The sequence below is a fragment of the Pollachius pollachius genome (assembly GCF_949987615.1).
Source record: "Pollachius pollachius genome assembly, chromosome: 3".
NCBI classification, from domain to species: Eukaryota; Metazoa; Chordata; class Actinopteri; order Gadiformes; family Gadidae; genus Pollachius; species Pollachius pollachius.
Genome location: NC_136936.1, coordinates 2,111,916 through 2,131,291, shown reverse-complemented (window position 1 = coordinate 2,131,291; position 19,376 = coordinate 2,111,916). Strand labels below are relative to the sequence as shown.

Below are 19,376 nucleotides of genomic sequence, written 5' to 3'. Positions count from 1 at the left end.
GTGGGATGGAGGAGTGACAGCAGGGTTTACTCTGCAGATCCTCTGGGGAGAGCCGTGGTCCCTTCACCACCACCCTGGACGTTCAGGGGGAGGAAGAGCCTTCCAGGAGAGGGGAGCTTGGAGGAGCCTCCCCCAGGGAAGGGAAGGGGCTGGGATCCAGCAGACCGAGGGGATGTCTGGGGTCTGGGTCGGCCTGGGGGGGGGGGCACTCTGAACTCCTTCCCTCTGAGAGGAGCTGAGCAGATGCTCCTAGAACCACAGGTGTGGCGCTCTGAACTCCTTCCCCCTGAGAGGAGCTGAGCAGATGCTCCTAGCTAGGCATGCGTACGCTAACATACACTACCATACACACACCTACTTCCACATACACGTAAAGGCATGTACACCCACTGTCAGAATACAAATACACACACATACACTCTAACAAATGCACGAGCACACAGGCATGTCAGCACACCGTCAGAATAGACACACACACACACACACACACACACACACACACACACACTACCACATACACTCACAAAGGCCTGTAAGCACATCGTCGGAACGCACATACACACACACACACACACACATACAGTCAATACACACACGCACACAGCCAAGAACCACTGATGGTGTGGAGCCCGGTTCAACGGCGGAGACGTGGTTGGCAGCGCGGCTCCTAACCTCTCCGTCCACGCCCCCTCCGGGGCCCGGGGCCGCTGCGGTCAGACAGCCTGGCAAGGAGCCGCGCTGGCCTCATTAGGCCGCTGACTACGCTGCCAAGTGGTTCCAGGCGCGGCTCCGAGAGGGAATCAGGCAACAGCTCACACTCAGCACAGGGGGGCGCCAGAGCTCAATTCAAAGACCTTTAAAGCAGGACAGCACCCCATCATTCATATTCATGTTTTCATGTATGTATGTATGTATGTATCTATGTCAATTATGGCGCCCATTGCACTCGTGAGCCCCCTGGAAGGAGGGATCCCCCACTCTGCACGCCTTCTCAAGATTCCTTCCTTGCTAATGAAGTGAGTATTCATGCCCTCTGGGGGGCGGGGGTCGGGGGGTCATAAACACACGGCCTGTTGAGCCCTTTGAGACTGTACCTGTGATTAAGGGCTAGACGAATAAAGTTGAACTGATTGAAGCCTGCTCTCCGCCTGAGCGTTCTGCTCAGCCGTGGGTGTCACCGCGGTGCTGACCACAGCCGTCCTCCGTCTGGGAGCTGGGCAGCTGTCAGATCCTCTGCTCTGCTCTGGAAGCTCAGAGGGGATCGCGCCTTTGCTGTTGTGACTCCAAAACTCTGGAACAATCTGCCTCAGCACATCAGAGAGGCCTCTTCTCTGTCTGGTTTTAAATGCCTCGTCAAAACCCATCTCTTCTCTTTGACCTTTGACACTTTTGACAGGAAGACATTGAAATTGTATATTTTTATCTTTTCTTTTCTTTTTATCTATTTTGTCCTGTTGAGCTGTTTTCTTGTGTTTTATTTTGGATGTCTTTAACTTATTACTCTGTAAGGCACTTTGGTCAGCGTTGGTTGTTTTAAAGGGCTTAACAAATAAAGTTGGATTGGATTGGATTGGAGATCGTGACATGTTGTGTAATTACAACACAATCTTACAATCTGGCAGCGTTCGTTTTGGAGTTATCATAATTATTTGATCACTCCCTTTATGTGTGTGTTATTTTTGTGTATTAGGAAGAGTATTTGCTGATTAGGAATGATACGTGCTACGCGCCTCATTTAAAGAGCTGTGTCAATGCATGACTTTGCATGTGTAACTGGAACTCTGTGTACCAACAGTAATTGTACTTACAGTTCCCAACATCAACCATCTCATCGGTCGGCCCCAAAGGCTTTAGCCGGCTACAAGGACTCAGTAGTAGAAGTCCACAACAACAAGTATACCTGCCAAGGTGAGGTTTATCAGCCAAACAGGGAAACGGGAGAGTTTGGTCTACAAGCTGTTCTGTTAGTTTCCGGAAGCAGGTAGACATGGATTATGCATGCTCAAATCGTAATGGATGCAAGAGTTAGGCCTGGGGGCAGAGACGTCATGTATATCCGACGCCGTTGTTATTTGCGTTGTCTATATTAAAGCCAACCCTTTCCAAACGTCTTCCAAAGACAACGACGGCCGCAGGTCCAATCAGGAATGACTCAGCGCGTCCGTGCTGAACTGCGAGCGGAGCCGTGTTCATTACTGTAGGTCAGGTAACATTCATCACGAGCGCGCGCCTTCCCTCCCAACCACCACCGTAACACAACGCACAACACAACGCAACGTCTTTGTGTGTCCTCCTCCCCTTAAAGGAGACATATTATACCCCCAGGTGTGAGTGTGATTAGCCTTACAAGCCGTTTCGAAAATCTGCTCCATATGACATCACTAGTGGGCGTGTCCACCTAGATCTGTGCTTGATAGATGAGCAACGTTTCCTTCAGTCCACTGGGTAGGCTGGCAGACTGATCTATCCAGCGCAGATCTAGGTGGACACGCCCACTAGTGATGTCATACGGGGCAGATTTTCGAAACGGCTTGTAAGGCTAATCACACTCACACCTGGTGGTATAATATGTCCCCTTTAAATGCAATCCCTCCTAACCCTGTCGTATCCTCCGCGCGACGACGGAGCCTCGTCTCCTCAGCGCTGACAAGCGGAGAATGAAAGCCACGTTTCCACGGTCACGGCGGCGCAGGCTCGCTGAGGGCCGTCACGCTGTACTGCCGGGTGGGTGGCGAACGAGAGAGAGAGAAGAGCAGAGAGCAGAGTGGAGAGCGGTACTCTCTGGATAGCGAGCCCTTTACGATGGCACCTCATCAGCTCCCTCCTCCTGGGGTCACATCCACATTACGGCAATCTGCAGACGCTTTCATGCAAAGCGACTTGCAAACATTCACGCACACATTCACACACCGACGGCGGAGTCGGTCCCACGTTCACGCCACGCAAGGGGGCTACGCACCCCTTACGCCCTTGCGGACCCTCCTTGCGTCTGCCGCAACGGCCGGACGCACGCCTCCCGAAAATTATAACCTTGCGTCGAGGCGACGCAGCAGCAAGGGCTGTGATTGGTCCGCTTACGCAGAACCATAAAGGTTCACGACTGCGTCGAAGCGTGCGCGTTGCGGGAGCGTGGAACCATAATCAGCCCTACAGGGTGAGGGTGCCTTGCTCAGGGCGTCTCAACCCGCGCTAGAAGGAGCTGTTACGTATTTTAAACACATAAGCTGTAATTACTATACATAGACACAGGGGGCAGAAGACATAAGCTGTAATTACTATACATAGCCACAAGGGGCAGGACACATAAGCTGTAATAACTATTTCAGCCATAGAGGGCAGCACCTTTAGAAAGGTGAGAATAGCGAAACCGGTGCGTTTTATAGGCCACGCATACTCAGTATAAAAGCAAGAATTGAAGCCCGAGGAATTTGAGAAACATCCGGCAAGCCATAGAGAGAGATAGGTAGAGAGGATTGCTGTTTGTCGCTCCGCACGTGCGTAATACAATTCCCCTCCTTCTGCTTCGTAGTTACCATACCGAAATACTTAAGAAAATAAAGTGAGTTCAAAGCGATCCTGATTAGACTACTTTCCTTGCAGAAGAACGCAACAGAGCCGGGGACTGGACCAGCGACCTTCTTGTTACCAGCCAACCTGCTCTACCCCCTGAGCGTCTGTCGCCCCTCGGGTCAAGTGTCGGCAGCCGTGCCACAGGAGGATCTGCGTAAACCGTGGACCACCGTCTCCTTACGCCCAAACAGAACCAGCCAATCAACGGCGGATCTGAGTCTGGAACGCGAGAGCCCGTCGTACGTCGGGAGGGGTGGAGGGCAGACCGGTGCACCGTAGCGGCTAATTCACTTACAGGAGGCACACAGTGAAGTATTGGACAGACGCAAATTGTTTTTAATTCAGGGAGATGCATCCTCTGCATTAGCGAGCCTTTGCTGATAGCATTAGATATCATTTGACCAGGAAGACATTTCTCCTCGTTCAGATCCTCCTCAAGAACAGGCCGTTAACCATGGTCGGTGCTAGCAGGCCAAGCTAGAGGCTATGTGCCATCAGACCTAGCTAGAGGCTATGTGCTATCAGGCTTAGCTAGTGGCTATGGGCTCTCAGTCCTAGCTAGTGGCTATGTGCTCTCAGTCCTAGCTAGTGGCTATGTGCTATCAGGCCTAGCTAGTGGCTATGTGCTATCAGGCCTAGCTAGTGGCTATGTGCTATCAGGCCTAGCTAGTGGCTATGTGCTATCAGGCCTAGCTAGTGGCTATGTGCTCTCAGGCCTAGCTAGTGGCTATGGGCTCTCAGGCCTATCTCACAGTTCCCCCGGTTGTGCAGGCATGCTGTGAGTTGAAGACTCCAACGCGGAGACACAAACACCATGCTGTGTTACGTGTGTGTGTGTGTATTTGTGTGTGTGTGCCCTTGTCAATTTCCCTCTAAAAGTGCTCCTTAACATCCCCCTCTCTCCCTATCCGTGTTCTGTTCTCCTCCTCCTCCGGTTCCTCCTCCCTGCAGATTCTCGCCGCTCGCTCCACAATCTCATTACTGCAACTTGCCCACACAACATGGGCTCTCTCTCTCTCTCTCTCTCTCTCAAATCTCTCTCTCTCTCTCTCTCTCTCTGACCGCCGTGTGTTTCTGATGTACACTGAATATCAAGCCCAACGCTCACGCCCCCCACCCCTGGCTCCTCCCCCCCGCTGGCTCCTCCCCCACCGCTGGCTCCTTCCCCACCCCTGGCTCCTCCCCCCGCTGGCTCCTCCCCCACCGCTGGCTCCTCCCCCACCGCTGTGCTGCTTGAAGTGATGGTCGGTTGAACATTGCATCTCGTCAATAATCTGATTGGTCAAGATCTCATTACAGGAAATACCTTTTTAGGAATCGGGATGGAGCGGCATTCATTTACACCGCGCTCCATCCCTCACCCACACCTCCACCTCCCTCACCTCCACCCCCACCTCCCTCCATCACCTCCCCCTCCATCCCTAGCCTCCACCTCCTGACGGGGGTCTAACACGGCCTTGCCCTGGTGGAGGAGGAAGAGCAGGAGGAGAAGAAGGAGGGGGGGGGAGGAGAAGGAAACGAGGAGCAGGAGGAATAGGAGGAGCAGGAGGAATAGGAGGAGCAGGAGGAAACGAGGAGCAGGAGGAATAGGAGGAGCAGGAGGAATAGGAGGAGCAGGAGGAATAGGAGGAGCAGGAGGAAACGAGGGGCAGGAGGAAACGAGGAGCAGGAGGAATAGGATGAGCAGGAGGAAACGAGGAGCAGGAGGAATAGGAGGAGCAGGAGGAATAGGAGGAGCAGGGAGAAACGAGGAGCAGGAGGAATAGGAGGAGCAGGAGGAATAGGAGGAGCAGGAGGAATAGGAGGAGCAGGAGGAAACGAGGGGCAGGAGGAAACGAGGAGCAGGAGGAATAGGAGGAGCAGGAGGAATAGGAGGAGCAGGAGGAAACGAGGAGCAGGAGGAATAGGAGGAGCAGGAGGAATAGGAGGAGCAGGAGGAAACGAGGGGCAGGAGGAAACGAGGGGCAGGAGGAAACGAGGGGCAGGAGGAAACGAGGAGCAGGAGGAATAGGAGGAGCAGGAGGAATTGGAGGAGCAGGAGGAAACGAGGGGCAGGAGGAAACGAGGAGCAGCAGGAGCAGCAGGAGGTGGAATGTGGCCTGCGGGTTGTGGTCCCACCTCCTGCAGCAGGACCAGCAGGGCGATGGTTACCACGGCCCCTGTTCCTCCTCCCTGGTCCTGACCAGAGTCCATTAGGTGATGGGATAAAGGCGCCGTAATCCAACGGAGACAAATCCATAAAGCCTGCCTTCTCTCACCAGTGGAGGAAATCTGCCCTGAACTGGCCCGGCGCGTGGGCGAACCCGCCCCCAACGGTCCTGCTGGTTCCATTTATCACTCCGAGCAGGGTGCTACACGCAGCTAGCTGATTACAGGTGGCCGGCTCTGTGTGTATGTGTGTGTGTGTGTGTGTGTGTGTGTGTGTGTGTGTGTGTGTGTGTGTGTGTAACTGGAGGGGAGTGGGAGAAAGGAGTTGGGAGTGGGAGGGAGGAAGGAGGAGGAAATGTCACAGAGCTTCAATTGAGATCTAATGAGGATCACAGGCGGGCGTCTGAGACTGAGCCCCCCCCCTTGAAGACATCCAGAGTGTTCCGCTTTGTAACCCAATGATCCGAGACTCTGACAGCCGCCAGCCTCTGATTGGATCAGCCCGGGGGGGGGGGGGGGGCGTGTGGCGGAATGGAACCCAGAAGGTAAGAGAGGAGGAAGGAGGCAGCGAGACGAGGACTGAAACGGTGGTTCATCCAAAGTCTTTTTAAAGATTCATTTGTTTTGTTTTCATGATTTATTATCGAGTGAGTAGGACAGGACGGCATGGGAGACGGGGGGAGGGCATGCAGCAAAGGACCACGGGCAGGAATCGAACCCCGGTCGCTGCTCTACTGCCTGGGCCCCAACGGTACGAGCTCTCCCCGGCGAGCCACCCAGTTCATCCAGACTTGATCGGTTGAGACCGACAAACGAACGACAGCGGAGGATGAGTCGGGCCTGGACCCTGGAGACCAGGTCCCCCGTCAGGGAGAGGACCCTGGAGACCAGGCCCCCGTCAGGGAGAGGACCCTGGAGACCAGGCCCCCGTCAGGGAGAGGACCCTGGAGACCAGGCCCCCGTCAGGGAGAACCTGGAGACCAGGCCCCCGTCAGGGAGAGGACCCTGGAGACCAGGCCCCCGTCAGGGAGAACCTGGAGACCAGGTCCACACCTCTCAGACCAGAAGTCACCTTCAGTTCTGCTTTTCTCTTTACTGCATTTATACCACACTTTCTACTCAAAGCGCTTTACAATACCGCCTCACGTTCACCCATTCACACACACATTCACCCACCGACGGCGGAGTCAGCCACGCAGGGCGAAAGCAAGCTCGTCAGGATCAGTCAGGGGGAGGCGTCTCGCTCAGGGACACCTCGCCACTCTCACGCTAGGAGGAGCCGGGGATCAAACTAGCAACCTTCCGGTGACCGGCCAACCCGCTCTACCTCCTGAGCCACATGCCGCCATTTCAAATGTTTTAACTGGAGGAACGTACGAATGGTACACAAAGTGAGGGATGATTCAGATGGCCGCCACGGTGGACAGATGACGCAGAAGAACCGACTGTTTGAACAGGAAATCAATACTAGAAATGCAGAGCAGACTCCGCACTACGCACGGGGAGAAGGGACGGGTAGACACCCGGCGCTGGTTCACGTCATTATTCCGGCGTAACGTCATACATCGGCGTAATGACCCTTCTAAAGCCGATGAACTGATGACGGTAGAGGCTGTCAGGCAGGCGGTACACCCGTTCACTCCTAGAAGTGTGTTAGTGCTAGGGCTGAACGATTAATCGAATTCAAATCGAAATCGCAATGTAATAGAACGCGATGTGCAAATCGCAAAGGCTGCGATTAAAATAAATAAATAAAACGTTATCTTTTTTCTGGGTTTTTTCGGGGTGATTTGCTACCGTTACTGAGATCAGTAAGGTTTATATTTATTTTTCTTTTACAATTCAATAGATAAATAAAGGTGTTATAATTATCAATTCATCTCAACGCATCGGCCTGGCCTAAAGGAAAGAGCAGTTTATATGTTGACTGCTTCCAATGTTGTGTTGGTCATAATATAGAATGAATTATTGCCTTTTTTAGTGAATAATAAAGAACATAAGGAACTTAATATATTAAAGAAATCGCACATTAAATCGCAATCACAATATTGGTCAAAATAATGGCAATTCGATTATTTCCTCAAACCGTTCAGCCCTAGTTTGTGCAAAGCCAGACCAGGTGAGCCGTGACGCTCTGTGTGATATAACCAATTAACATCCCCGTTCGGATTCAAGTGTGGGAGCCTGCAGCTCGTTCTGAAACCCACGTGTCTACAATGGGCCGACGCGGCCGACGGCGCTGTGGTGGATGAATGGTTCACTGCTGTGTAAACACTGAGCCGCAGCCAGCGGCGGACACTGGATCTGTCCGTCGCTGGCCATGTTTGCAAAGACCGGTGAGTCTTTGGGAGAATACCAGCTCGGTTACACTCGTTAGTTTATGGCTTATTAAGTGCAATTAAGCAGAGAGTGTGTGTGTGTGCATAAATAACATTTATGTGTTTGCGTGTGTGTGTTTGCGCGTGTGTGTTTGCGTGCGTGTGTGTTTGCACATGTGTGTGTGCTCGTGCGTGTCTGTTTGCATGTGCACGTGTGCGTGCGTGAGGTAGCGTGGGACAACACAATAAATACCATTTCTATAGTATTCCAGATTTAAGCACAAAGATCAATATTGATCCAGCGTGTGCGTGTGTTAACGTGAGCGAGGACCACTGGGGGCGTCTCTACACGACTCCTCCTTCATGACCACAACACAACCCCCCCCCCCAGGACACCGAACGCAGAGGGAAACACCGATACAGATCAGAGCCTCCCAGCACGGGGGCCGGGGGGCAACAGGGGGGCGACAGGGGGGCAATCTCTCGTGGGGGGGGGGCAGGAACACGACAGAAGGGCTGACGAGAGGAAGAGGAGGAAGAGGAGGCATTGTGAGAGGGGAGCGGGAGGGCACAGTTAAAGGCACATGCAATCAATACCACACACACACACACACACACACACACACACACACACACACACACACACACACACTCTTTTATCTCAAGCCCTCCTATTAGTTAATGTGTCACTCTAAGCCCACAAAGATAGTGACAGAATGCCCACACACACTAACGGACACACACAAACAGACACACACGCACAAACACAAACAGACACACACAAAATACCATTCGGAAAAGGTATAATATAATATGATAATGGCTAATTCCCAGAAGGACGTACAGGGAGAGCGAGGCGGAGGTGTGAATCACCACACAGATGAGGTCTTCACTGGTCCCCCTGACGACTCAAACGTTCAACCCCTCCAGATCGTTTACATTCAGCAGACGCTTTTGTCTTACGCTTTTGTCCAACTTACAACGGTTCACACACACATCCCCTACACCGACGGCGGAGTCAACCGCAGAAGGCGACAGCCAGTTCATTCAGGGTGAGGCGTCTCGCTCGGGGACACCTCGACACGCTAGGAGGAGCTGGGAATCGAACGCCAACCTCTTGGGGAGATTCGGACAGAAAATCGACGCTCACACATTATCATCAACACCGCCTTCGTTCCCACCACCAGCACCATCATCAACAACAACAAAGACAACATTATCATCATCTTCACCACCACCACCAACAACAACAACATCATCATCGATTCCATCTGTCATCCAAGTCAAACCTGGTTGGAGGGGATGGGGGGGGTTTGGGGAGTCACGGTACGTGGTAAAAGAACCGAACGTGTGCGTGTAGCACACGAGCGCAACATCTGTGGTGTTGATGCTGCTGTCCTATAGGCTGGGAGATCAGCGTGGGGGGGGGGGGGGGAGAGGTGTCGACTCCATAATGTCCAGTCAGAGCAGAGCCGGCTCTCTGAAACACGTTAGCATAACTCAACGGCTGCCAGGCGATGACACACAGACACATGGGGCGACGCCCGCCCAACAGGCAGAACCACGCGCTCGCCGGCTGGAGCCAGAGCCTCCACACAGCAGACTTCGCCCCTCCGTCGAGTCGACAATATTGACGGAATGGAGGAACAACGCATGATTTTCGTTGGACGCCATCTTGTGAAGGCGACAATGTTTTCGTAGGATTTAGGACATTAACTATTCAGAGACGGGCGAGGGGGGGGGAAAATGGCAGATTATTAATTAGTCATGTGGATTATAATGAACAAGCAAAACTCATTCATTATTCATTTCTCTCTCAGCTGAGCAGTTGAATAAGCATTCCACCAGCCTCTTCAAAACCAGGGGACCACATTTTCTGTTATTATGGCAATGTTATCAACATCTTATTTTAAGATGCTTTTTTAGTTAAGATAAACTACTTTGGTTGAGAGTGGCTGTGGTAAACTAGGATGTCTTCAGTTCCACGCTAGGCCAGAGCTCCAAGTATTTTGGTAATTTCCTCCATGTCTAACATATTTTTTTAATAACGCAGGCAAATTTGAAAATAATTGCAACATAGCCCCCCCCCCCCCACCCACACACACACACACACACACACACACACACACACACACACACACACACACACACACACACACACACACACACACACACACACACACACACACACACGCAGTCCCCCCTTGGGCCAAATCATTGCTAGATTCCGAGTGGAACCGAGGAGCCTCAGTTTGTTTGGCCTTGCTTTGCTTTCTCGTCAACTTAATCGCCACTTACACAGCTCTGACAATGGCGCCATTTTACCCCCCAGACGTGATATAATAGCCTTTCACAAACACCAATACTCCGCATTCGCACACATTAATTTTGCAAATCGAAAACAGTTATTGAGTATTATAATAGCGTCAGTCTCCGGTCTGATTATTAAACTAACATAAACCAACCCATGAATACTGGTTAATTTATTTATGATATGACACGAGACAGCATGTTGATGTCAGGGCTAGTCGGACGTCAATGCGAGGCTTTAGTCTGGTTCGTCTGGAACAAGCTTAACAATCCAGAATCTATGATCCCAGCCTCATACACAGACCAACCGGGGGCCCCTTGGAGGTCTGGGGACTCTAGGGGTCCCCGATCGGGGTCTGATGCCCACCAGTTGAGCACAGTAGGCTTTATTACACATTTGAACCTCCAACTTTGACCATTTCTTGATGGATAATGACGTTATTTTCTGCCTGAATACAACATGCACCTAGGGAGACGCGCACTAACGGAGGACCACCGGGGCTTGGACCGTACATCAATGCAGCCTACACGCCCATGAAGGAAAACCGGCACAATTACATGAATAAAAAAAGATAATTAAGAGCAAAAATGTATACATTATGTCCCTTGTTTTTCAAGTTGGCTTAATAAAGATCTAGACGCGTTTGGCTCCGTGGGGTAAGAACATTCGACGCTCTTTAACCTGTCACTCAACCTCCCACCGGAGCTAGAGTCGGATGGGGTTAAATGAGCATCAGTCCATCAGCACACCATCTGATGGACTGATGGGGTTTAATGATCAGAAGCACACGATCTGATGTACTGAACAGGAGGAAGTTATCCCACCGAGTTCAGCGTTTGCAGGCCCACTTCAATACATGTAGTGTGAGAGACACAACTGTTGCGCTCTCCACTTCGCTCCAACAACTGTGGCCACAGCATGTGTGCGTTTGGAGAACATGAATCTGGTCCCTCCAGTGGAAACAACCTATCTTAAACAATGCATATGTACAATAACACGCCGTCACTTACGTGCCGAAGTTCTAGCATTCGGTCCTTCATGGTTGCCTCCGGTGCCGACGCTCTTCTGGACAGTTTCCGCGTTGCTCTCCACCGCGCTCGGAGTCTTGGTTGTTCTTGCGGTGTTCGTGCGGTTCCAGGCGCGCTGTCCGTTAAAGGCGCGTACGACCGGGTGCGTGAGCGTCTTCTACCGGCGAGGGCCGTCTGTCTCCCCGTACGTCTGACTGATGGGGCAGTGGGACCACTTACACCCCGGTGACGCGGATAAAAGGTGAGGCGAGGCCATTTACTGTTAACCCATTGGACACCCCGGTTTCCTTCCTAATCATCGGTAATTGGCCTCATCAATATCTTCAGAAGAGTTTGTCCACTGGGATCGCTCCTTTTGTCCTATATACGCCTCAAAAGGTTGACCGAATGGCTGACTTCAGTGGCGTGGAGGTTGGTTGTGTTTACCGATTTAAAACGTTAGGCGATAACGCCCAGTAGGAGTGGAACGAAGACTCAGATTGGAGCACGATTTACGTCTGGCGCTACAACGACATCTGGAGGCCACTTGCACTATCGCTTCATATTTAAACAGTCACATAATAATGAACCCAAAGATCCCATCGAAATAATTGAATATCACAATGATAAAAACAAATGTTTTTAATACAATTTGTATACAGGAGATGGGTATAACTTCTCCCTTTAAACAGCAAACAGACATCAAACAAGTCAAATAAATCTCAATTACATGTTTGAATGCACCGCACTAGAATTGTACTTCTAAAATGTTATTTTATTTTGTATTCCACACAACATTGGCTAAGCACCTTTATAGCTTTCGGGTCGTGTGGTTGTGCGGTCAACGTGTCGATCCATAAACAAGGCTGATGTTGACCGAGTCCGCACCACACATCTCCCCCAGTTTGTCAGACCTGCGTCGGACTGTGTTTTCAGACGGGACGAGGGGTCCGCCTCCTCCAGCCCTAGAAGCGAGGTCTCCTCTGACGCGCTGTGTACTTGGTGTCGGCCCTGACCTCTCTGCAGACAGGGGAGCAAGGAAGGACATCTCTGAGTGGACACGGCTCTCAGCCTCTCAGACTCTGGGACCTCTGGGACCTCTGGGACCTCTGGGACCTCTGGGAACCCCCCCCCCCCCCCCGTCTCCTCCTCCCCCCAACCTACCGGCCCTGTCTCCTCCTCCCCCCAACCTACCGGCCCTGTCTCCTCCGACGCTCCTTCTTGTCCAGGATCCAGTCCTTGCCCTTCTTCAGAGAGCGCCCCTTCAGGTTCTTGAAGCGCGTTCTTCAGAGTGAAGAGAAAGGGAAACGTTAACATTCATTAACGCCGTTTCAGAACCCACCCGTGTGTGTATGTCGTCGACTGAGTTGGCTCAGGGCCATGTGACACCGGAAGAACACAGCTGTAAGTAAATGGTAAATGGACTGAATTTATACAGCGCTTTTATAGCCTGGCTAACGCCAGACCTCATCTCAATCTACATTGAGATGAGGTCTGGGAACCACACATTCATTTTCTCGTATTTGAGGCGTGGTTTACGATTGCCCGGAGCCGTTTATTGGGCACTTCAAATGTCTATCATATGAGTCAGTAAGTAGCTCATAGCCAATCAAAGACTGTTGGTAGCAGGGCAAAGGCATCCTTCTTGGTAATGAAAGAGTTTAACGCCGAAAGTTGCTCTTTTTTCAAAATAAACTTGCGTTCTAAACTACTTAGAACACTATCTAAGGCTGCATCGGAAGGTAACGCGTCTGCTGCCATTTTGGATCCGTAAACTACAAGCTTCGGTGTGTCGCATAGACGTCGTCATCGTCTTGCCGTCCCTCCCCGTTCTGTGATTGGTTCCCTATCTCAGGCGAAATATTCACCCATTCATGCACTCATTCCCACACCGACGGCGGAGTCAACCATTCACGGCGACAGCCAGCTGGTCAGGAGCAGTCAGGGGGAGGCGTCTCGCTCAGGGACACCTCGACACCCAGCTAGGAGGAGCCGGGGATCGAACCGGCAACCTTCCGGTTACCAGCCAACCCGCTATACCTCCTGAGACACGTATGTTGTTGACTGGGTTGGCTCAGGACAGTCTGACCTCAGCAAAACACAGCTGTAAGCATGTATGTTGTGTGTTTGTTGCGTGTATGTTGTTGACTCAGGTTGGCTCAGGGACGTCTGTCCTCTGAAGAACCCAGCTGTAAAACATGTTGAAGGGAGGAAAATCTGCCTGGCTGAGTTTTGAGCCAGACAGGACGACGACCCTTCAGTTATTCTGGGTCTTAAACCTCCTCGAGGGCAGGGCCGGATCCAACCTGCTCTCACTGGAGGCCGAGACCGGAGTGTAAAACCACGCGCTCATCATAGAGAGTCATGTGATACGAGTTCATGTTCCCAAGCCAGACACCGTCCGTACCTCTGTCCTGAAAACTGGACCTGGTCCGGAACGTTCCTGTCGGATGCTTCTCCTCCCAGTCCCTGGAACACATTCAGCAAGCAAAGTGAGGACGACAGAGAAGATCGGAAAACCTCTCCCACAACTGTCCCGGCGCGCCAAGATGCTTACCTTGGGAAGGACTCCCGACGCTCCGGCGAAGAGACACAGGAAGAACCTGAGGACACAAAGGGAACGACTTTAGATGAAATGTAAAGAAAGGTCCTTAGAGACGTGCCCAACGCTGGGTCATGCTAGCTGAATTAAATACTGCCCAGGTACTTGGGAAGACCCAAACTGACTTCTTCGCCTTGCTGCTGTTGGGGTAGTCCACCACCATGCCGCCGCTAAAGCCCGCCCTCATGGCCTGGGACGTGATGAGCTCCAGCTGGGGAGAAGGTCAGACCTCAGGTCAGCATGAGCCACAACACAAACACACACACACACACACACACACACACACACACACACACACACACACACACACACACACACACACACACACACACACACACACACACACACACACACACACACACACACACACACACACAGTTAATGAGTGGCAAGATGTTTTATACATTTTCTGATAATGTGCAGTAATTCAGATGCATCCAGACACCCAAACGCACGCACACACACACACATACCTGTTCAGAGTTCTCTGGGTAGAGCTGGAAGACTGCTCGCCCCCCCCTCGACTGGAAGATAAATAAGGATGACATCATTTGTTACCGCAATAACAACAGATTCAGAATGAAGACCTGGTCCGTGTCGGCTCCAACGAGGACGTGGACCCACCAGAGAGGAGAAGAGGGAGCTGAAGAACACATGGAGCCTCCGGGGCGGACTGTGGGACTTTTTGTCTGCATTGCAGAGCCACTGTAGAGCTGAAATACTACGACACAGAGGAACAGAGGGTTAGAGGTTAGAGCCACTGTAGAGCTGAAATACTACGACACAGAGGAACAGAGGGTTAGAGGTTAGAGCCACTGTAGAGCTGAAATACTACGACACAGAGGGTTAGAGGTTAGAGCTGAAATACTATGACACAGAGGAACAGAGGGTTAGAGGTTAGAGCCACTGTAGAGCTGAAATACTACGACACAGAGGAACAGAGGGTTAGAGCCACTGTAGAGCTGAAATACTATGACACAGAGACACAGAGGGTTAGAGGTTAGAGCCACTGTAGAGCTGAAATACTACGACACAGAGACACAGAGGGTTAGAGGTTAGAGCCACTGTAGAGCTGAAATACTACGACACAGAGGAACAGAGGGTTAGAGGTTAGAGCCACTGTAGAGCTGAAATACTACGACACAGAGGGTTAGAGGTTAGAGCTGAAATACTACGACACAGAGGAACAGAGGGTTAGAGGTTAGAGCCACTGTAGAGCTGAAATACTACGACACAGAGGAACAGAGGGTTAGAGCCACTGTAGAGCTGAAATACTATGACACAGAGACACAGAGGGTTAGAGGTTAGAGCCACTGTAGAGCTGAAATACTACGACACAGAGGAACAGAGGGTTAGAGGTTAGAGTCACTGTAGAGCTGAAATACTACGACACAGAGACACAGAGACACAGAGGGTTAGAGGGAATCAACAAGGGACTTAAGATCCCTTATCATGCTTTTTTTTGTGTTGATAATTACATATAGGGGAACTGCTAGAATAGGGTTACATGCCTGTGCGTTCAAAATACCCCTTATTATTCTCACACTGTTCATTTCTGCCAAAACCAATTTCAACATCTTTCAAAAACATTTGGGTCGCTTTAAGGCCCCCCCTCCAGTAGCCCAGTCTGCTCTGATTGGTCATTCCCACCCCTGGGACGGTGTAAACGCTGCGGGTAGCCGGGAGGCGGGACTTTGCACCTCAGCACCCCCCCACACAGTAGATTTTGCGCAAACGAGCCGCACACTTATTGAGGGGCGCTCACGGTGGGCGCGAGTACTCCCTCTGGCTCGGACTTAGACCACGTAAAAATACGTCATATAACCGTCTGATGCAAAGGGAAGAGTCGGAAAAAGCAGGACATCCCCCCTTTATTGGCGTGACGATGAGGAACATGAATGTAACTCTGACGGCGGGGAGCCTCTACCTGATGCAGCCGTCGAAGGTTCCGGCTTTGAACGGCAAGCCCTGGCCCATGTCCCCCAGGACGAGGTCCCCCTCCACCTCCCGCTCCAGGGCCACGTCTGCAGGACACAAGACAGTCAGCACCGAGCCGCCCGCTCTGAGGCAGGCTGCCCAACAAGCTTAAGTCTAGTGCGTTTATATTTGATACCATTAAAGCCAGCTAAGCCAATATATTACAGCGCACAAATTGGCAAATAGCAGGCAAAATAATTCCTTTGATGATATTCACCGTACCTACTTCTTTCCTTGCTTACTAATGTCTTAACATTGTTGTTGTTATTATTACATATTCGTAGTATACATGTTGAACAACACACTAATGCGTCTAACTAGTACACAAATGTCAGCGCATACAATTTGACACAGATGAAAGCGGACGTGAATGCAGCGGCGGGGCGCTGAACTGACCCAGCATGGCGGTGCTGATGTCCACTCCGACCCACACGTGCCCTTCTTCTGACAGGAAGTCTCCACTCAGCCCTGAGCCGCACCTGGGGTGGGAGACCGGGACGACCCGTGTGATCCTCAACTTCACGTACGCTCGCACCGTATGTGTACGCAATAATAAAGCTATAATGTATTATATATCCAGTATTCATTGACTCTAATATAATGTATTCATTATAGTTTTAAAATATGGAACTTGTTTCCCATTTTAAATCAATTGATTATTTCCATGTGAATGGTTGTCTATCAAGGTAAACATATGAAGGTAGACGGTGGTGAAACCCTCTCCGGGTGAGTGTGTTCCTTACCCGACGTCCAGCAGAAAGCAGGGCTGTCCTTCTGGAAGGTTTAACAGCTCTACGGCGCGCTCGGACATCTGGTTCTGGATCTCCATCATTCTGGAGCTGGGATCCACCGAGAGAACAAGGACTTGAACAATAATTTCACCTCAAACCTTAGAGAGCAAACCAGGACTCTAACAATAATGTCACCTGAATCCTTATAGAGCAAACCAGGTCTTTAACAATAATGTCACCTTAATCATTCTGGAGATGACTATAACAATAATATCACCTCAATCCTTCTGTAGCAGACCCGGACTTTAACAATATATCACCTCAAACCTTATAGAGCAGATCAGGACTATAACTATAATACCACGCAGGATATATGTGCTTTGTCACGTCAGCTGCTGACTTAATGAAGCATTTCAAAACAGGGTTAATTTCATCATCTATAAAGCATCAGTCCTTACTTCTGGGAGTACTTCTTGGCCTCTTCTTGGTTGTAGAACTGCAGTCACGCCAACCAAAGGAGATCACACATATCAATGATGGCTCTGGTCAAGCAATGAAGGTCTAACCCTACATTCAGATGCAGAACCAAAGCTTTCGGATACACATTAATACACGGTTTTAATAATAGTCTGCAATGAAATGCACTGACGTTAATCAAAAGGACATTTCTCATGAGTTACGAACCATCTCTGGAGGAGCCATGTGCTCCGGCCTGCGACCGCTGGCCATTATCGCAGATGTGTAGGACAACGACTGTGATGAAGAGTACAGAAAGTATAATTTAAACCGCTAACAAATGTTGTGGTCTCTACACGTGAAAATATCTGACGTCATATGAGACGGCCGGACAAGACGTCAGACCATGCGCCCTGTGAGTGTTAAAGGGACAGGTGCCAGATTTCCCGGCTAATCTGGCAACACCGTCTGCGGCGCGCTGCAGCCGGGGTTCAATCTGGCAACGCAGGTCCCCTTTGCAGCAGTAACATAATGGGCATACTGGGAGGGGAACAAGGACCTTAGTGGTATGTTCTCGTATAAACTAAAGCAAACTTACTAAAAAAAAACAGATGAGCGATCAAACAACACTTGTTGTTTACTCCGCGCTTCGTTATGATTGGTCGGCTTCGATGACTACTTCCCGATCACATGGACCCTGATTGGTCTGCGGCGGACGTACCGGATACCTGACCTGTGCATCCGTGTTATTTCCTCCGGCCCCGGCGGTGCCGGTAATATGGCAGAGGTCAGTCAGAGACTGAGCACCGGCGCTCACGGGCTGTCCGCCCTGCTGCGGGCCTGGGGTCGACCCGTCCTCCCAGTCCGAGCAGCGGCTCGGTCCCCCGGCTGTGATCCCGCCGGAGCTGGAGGTCCCGGAGGTCCTGGACGGGGAGGCCCCCCTGGAGGTCCTGGAGGCACCGCGGAGTCCTCTGAAGGTCTGTGCGAAGATAAGCCGGGTTCAAATATCAAAACAACCGCAGACAGTCGCTCAAAGACTCAAAAACGTTCCGTAATTGAAAATGCTACTGAAAACCGGGCATGGTGGGGTTGGATACCGCCGGGTCCCGGTGTATACCCGTTTGTCGAACTGATCCAAGACTGGCACGTGCGTAAAACAGCGTTACACGGATCTCCAGGTGTTCAGTCGGGGGTCCGGGTGGGTCTGCTGCCTGGTAGGATGTCCTGCTGGAGCAGTAAAGCAGATGTCGTGGCCGTTGCTGTCCTTCACGAAACTTTTACCTCAGCCCAACTCCTCAGAGAGTTCAGCACGCTCAGTACAGGCCTCTCAGCAGGCGACCCACTCAGACCCCCACCTCATCCCCTCCACCTCCGGGACCTCACAAGAGGCTACAGCAGCCGCCCCACTAAGGAGACGGGGCCCCTGTACCGGAGCAGGACGGCCTACTACGACCTCCTCAAGGTGTCGCCGCACGCCACCCAGTCCCAGATCAAGACGGCCTACTACCGGCAGTCCTTCCTCTTCCACCCCGACAAGAACCAGGGCGACGAGGAGGCGGGCCGCCGCTTCTCGGAGGTCAGCGAGGCGTACGGCGTGCTGGGGAACGTCGCCCTGCGCCGGAAGTACGACAGCGGCATCCTGGGCGAGGCCGACCTCAACGGCGCCGCGAGGCCCTCGTCCAGGGAGGCCCCCAGCCGGTGGCCGGGGCCCCAGCCCGCCAACCAGCAGCAGCAGTTCTCGCGGGTCGGGGGCCGGCCCATGTTTGACTTCGACGCGTTCTACCGGGCGCACTACGGCGAGCAGCTGGAGCGCGAGCAGCGGGCGCGGGCGAGGAGGGAGTGGCTTGAGGAGCAGCGGAGGCGGAGCCGGGAGAAGTGGAGGCGGAGTAAGATGATGGAGCTCACGGTGGGGTTCCTGCTGGCCATGGGGGGGCTGATCCTGATCAACGCCCGCTGAGGACCCCGGGGTGTGGGGGGGCGGGGAGGAGGGGTGGAGCTTCAGGGAGGAGGGGCGGGGCTCCAGGGAGGATCAGCGGTTTTGATTGGTTGCTGATGTCGCACAACGCTAGATGCTTCAAGCTATTTATTGTTGAGGTATCCCGTGGAAGTGGTTTGTGTTGAGGCGTTTGGACGTTGAAGACGGACGCTGTCGGACGCTCGCTGGAGTCGCTGGGATGGAAACACTGACATCAACAGGAGGAACTGGTTTATATTCACCTGCTGAATACAGACTGTGTGCTGGTTGGTCCTGATGGT

General features: G+C 52.0%; 3 protein-coding genes across 3 annotated transcripts in view; 1 reads left to right on the top strand and 2 right to left on the bottom strand.

The window, feature by feature from the left end:
• stx1a (syntaxin 1A (brain)) overlaps positions 1 to 11,456 on the bottom strand; it is a 26,860-nt gene extending 15,404 nt beyond the window's left edge. The window contains exon 1 of the mRNA XM_079732843.1: positions 11,358 to 11,456. Coding sequence (XP_079588969.1) covers positions 11,358 to 11,387 — 30 coding nt within the window. The 5' untranslated portion in view covers positions 11,388 to 11,456. The remainder of the gene's footprint in view (positions 1 to 11,357) is intronic.
• Positions 11,457 to 12,037: 581 nt separating this feature from the next.
• On the bottom strand, positions 12,038 to 17,486 carry bud23 (BUD23 rRNA methyltransferase and ribosome maturation factor). The gene is made up of 12 exons (XM_079734002.1): positions 17,349 to 17,486; positions 17,123 to 17,160; positions 16,677 to 16,772; positions 16,330 to 16,412; positions 15,884 to 15,980; positions 14,581 to 14,677; positions 14,430 to 14,480; positions 14,082 to 14,167; positions 13,912 to 13,957; positions 13,762 to 13,823; positions 12,549 to 12,638; positions 12,038 to 12,374 (listed from the first exon to the last, which is right to left on the bottom strand). Exons 1-12 carry the CDS (start codon positions 17,391 to 17,393, stop codon positions 12,320 to 12,322), a joined length of 846 nt encoding a protein of 281 aa, XP_079590128.1. The 5' UTR covers positions 17,394 to 17,486; the 3' UTR covers positions 12,038 to 12,319.
• Positions 17,487 to 17,895: 409 nt separating this feature from the next.
• On the top strand, positions 17,896 to 19,077 carry dnajc30b (DnaJ (Hsp40) homolog, subfamily C, member 30b; the record flags this gene model as incomplete). Its single annotated transcript, XM_079732842.1, has 1 exon — positions 17,896 to 19,077. Exon 1 carries the CDS (start codon positions 17,899 to 17,901, stop codon positions 19,075 to 19,077), a length of 1,179 nt encoding a protein of 392 aa, XP_079588968.1. The 5' UTR covers positions 17,896 to 17,898.
• Positions 19,078 to 19,376: the final 299 nt, after the last annotated feature.

Excerpts from the sequence above, each read along its gene's own strand:
- bud23 (XM_079734002.1), bottom strand. The coding sequence starts at position 17,393 with ATGGCCAGCGGTCGCAGGCCGGAGCACATGGCTCCTCCAGAGATG. Across the intron at positions 16,413-16,676 it reads TGCTTTCTGCTGGACGTCGG|GTGCGGCTCAGGGCTGAGTG; the intron begins GTAAGGAACACA and ends CTCCCACCCCAG. Across the intron at positions 13,824-13,911 it reads CGTCGGGAGTCCTTCCCAAG|GGACTGGGAGGAGAAGCATC; the intron begins GTAAGCATCTTG and ends AATGTGTTCCAG.